Below are 2,500 nucleotides of genomic sequence, written 5' to 3'. Positions count from 1 at the left end.
CTGACTGATTACACTTAAGCTGACTGACAGCACTATAACTACCTCACTGACTGACTGACTGACTGACTGACTGACTGATTACACTTAAGCTGACTGACAGCACTATAACTACCTCACTGACTGACTGGCTGACTGACTGACTGACTGATTACACTTAAGCTGACTGACAGCACTATAACTACCTCACTGACTGGCTGACTGACTGACTGACTGACTGATTACACTTAAGCTGACTGACAGCACTATAACTACCTCACTGACTGACTGACTGACTGACTGACTGACTGACTGATTACACTTAAGCTGACTGACAGCACTATAACTACCTAACTGACTGACTGGCTGACTGACTGACTGACTACACTGGTCAGATGTCCCATGCAGTAAGCTGACTAACAGTACTCTAACTAACTAACTAACTAACTGAGTGACTGGCTGACAGAGTGACTTCCCCGCTGTCTCCCCAGGTACGGGCTGAAGGAGATCCTGGGCAAGAGACGTCTGTCGGGCCCCGGCCTGGAGACCAAGGAAGTGCCGGGGGTGTCCCATGGCGGGGGCAAGTGGCCCTACAGGTCAGGACCTTTTGGAGGACCACCCTATTGTTTAGTTAGTTGCCTACCTACCTACCTACCTACCTGCCTGCCTGCCTACCCATCTCTTTATATGTTTGTTTATTTATTAATTCAATAAATTAATGTATAATTATATTCATTCATCCATTTACCTGTTCGTTCATTTATCTATTTATTTATCTATTTGTTTATTTGTGTATTATTCATTTATTCGTTTATTTATCTTATCTCTTTTTTTTTAATTGAAATACCACAATTTTAGAGAGAGTATGTGACCGAATCCTTCATTGACAAAGTCCTAAAGTTCGGTGGAAGTTCAAAATTTTCGAGATTATGGTCATTTCGGCCGAAGTCATAAAATTTGGAGGACGCTGAATTTAAAGGAATACGTCATGGATATTGGTGGATGTGAAATCGAAATAAATGGAGTTAAGATAATTTGACAGAATCCTTTATTTGACAAAGTCTTAAAGTTAGGTGGAAGTGAAATCTGAATTAAAGGAGTTATCATCATTTAATCAGTCGAAATTATGAGTGACTTTACTCCTACGTACAGCGGACAGCGAAGGTTGTTGTTGGCATAGATTTTGTCCTACGCGTTTTTCGTTTGATTTGTTTAATCTGTTATGTCATTCTCGAGCTCGTTATCTGTGTCTGCGAATCCTCTCTCTCTCTCTCTCTCTCTCTCTCTCTCTCTCTCTCTCTCTCTCTCTCTCTCTCTCTCTGTGTGTGTGTGTGTGTGTGTGTGTGTGTGTGTGTGTGTGTGTGTGTGTGTGTGTGTGTGTAGGAAGGAAGGAATTTTTGTTTAATGTCCCGTCACACATATCGGTGATTGAAGACATTTTGTAAAAGTATTTATGAATACATCTGAGTATTATCTGTTAGAAGGGGTGGGAGATGTGGATGAATGGAGGGTTTGGGGAAACTGGGCAAATGAGGGTAAAAATGTGGGTGAAATTTGAAAGAAAAACAAAACAAACAGACAAACAAAAAAAACCCTCTAAATACAGTTGTGTGTGTGTGTGTGTGTGTGTCGTCTGTCTGTCTGTCTGTCTGTCTGTCTATGAGCATCTGTGTGTGTCTGTCTGGCTATGTGTCTGTGTCTGCGAATGGTGCATGCTCGTGTGTATGACGAAGACAATCATGGAGATGAACAACACAGACAAATAAAACAGAAATGACACAGACAGACAGACAGACTGTTTACCTGGCTGACCGACCGACAGTCAAACCGAACGACTGATCATCTGACTTCAATGATGGATACACACATCACAACGTTTGTCTTCAGCACCACCCCCAACACCCCCTCTGTATGCTTTCAGGCTTCAGCAGATGTGCCAGGAATACGTAGAGGAGATAGGCGAGTACCGCATCTACAAGCAGTTCGTCAAACACAAGTCCATGGAGAACTTCCTCTGCCGCAACAAGCGGTCGGAGCTCGGCTGGATCTGTCCCAGGAAGAGGAAGAAAAAGAAGAAGGTTGACCCGGAACCCACTGAAGGAGAAGAAGGAGAGACGGATCGGCCCCAAGACTCTGACCCCCCTGCCCAAGACTCAGAGCAATCCAATGAACACTCCAACCAGGAACAAGAGAAAACCCAGAAAGACGCTGACCACTCCAAAGAAGAAACAAACAAACAGGCTGAAGAATCCGTCCAACAAGACACAGAAAGCGCCGCGAAACCACCTGGCGAAGATTCCCCAAACCCTCAAACTGACGGTCCGAACGAACCCGAGAAAGCGGATGAAAACAAAAGACCCAAAGAAGACGTCAAGAAATCCGAGACAGATTCCTCGAAACCCGACCAAGGCACGGAAAAGCCTGACGGAGATGCAGCCAAAAAACCGAAGGAAGCCGGGACACCCGCCAAACCGGATACAGGCAAACCAAACGATAACTCGAAAAACAGCAAAGAAGAAGCAGT

At 44.4% G+C, this 2,500-nt stretch overlaps 1 protein-coding gene across 1 annotated transcript in view; it reads left to right on the top strand.

Moving 5' to 3' along the window:
* Nucleotides 1-2,500, top strand: part of LOC143292021 (uncharacterized) — a 9,420-nt gene that overhangs the window by 6,439 nt on the left and 481 nt on the right. The window contains exons 3-4 of the mRNA XM_076602187.1: nt 468-572; nt 1,898-2,500. The exon at nt 1,898-2,500 is cut by the window's right edge and continues 481 nt beyond it. Coding sequence (XP_076458302.1) covers nt 468-572; nt 1,898-2,500 — 708 coding nt within the window. The remainder of the gene's footprint in view (nt 1-467; nt 573-1,897) is intronic.

The sequence above is a fragment of the Babylonia areolata genome, chromosome 18, assembly GCF_041734735.1.
Source record: "Babylonia areolata isolate BAREFJ2019XMU chromosome 18, ASM4173473v1, whole genome shotgun sequence".
Classification (NCBI taxonomy): Eukaryota; Metazoa; Mollusca; class Gastropoda; order Neogastropoda; family Buccinidae; genus Babylonia; species Babylonia areolata.
This window is presented reverse-complemented; position numbering and strand designations above follow the sequence as displayed.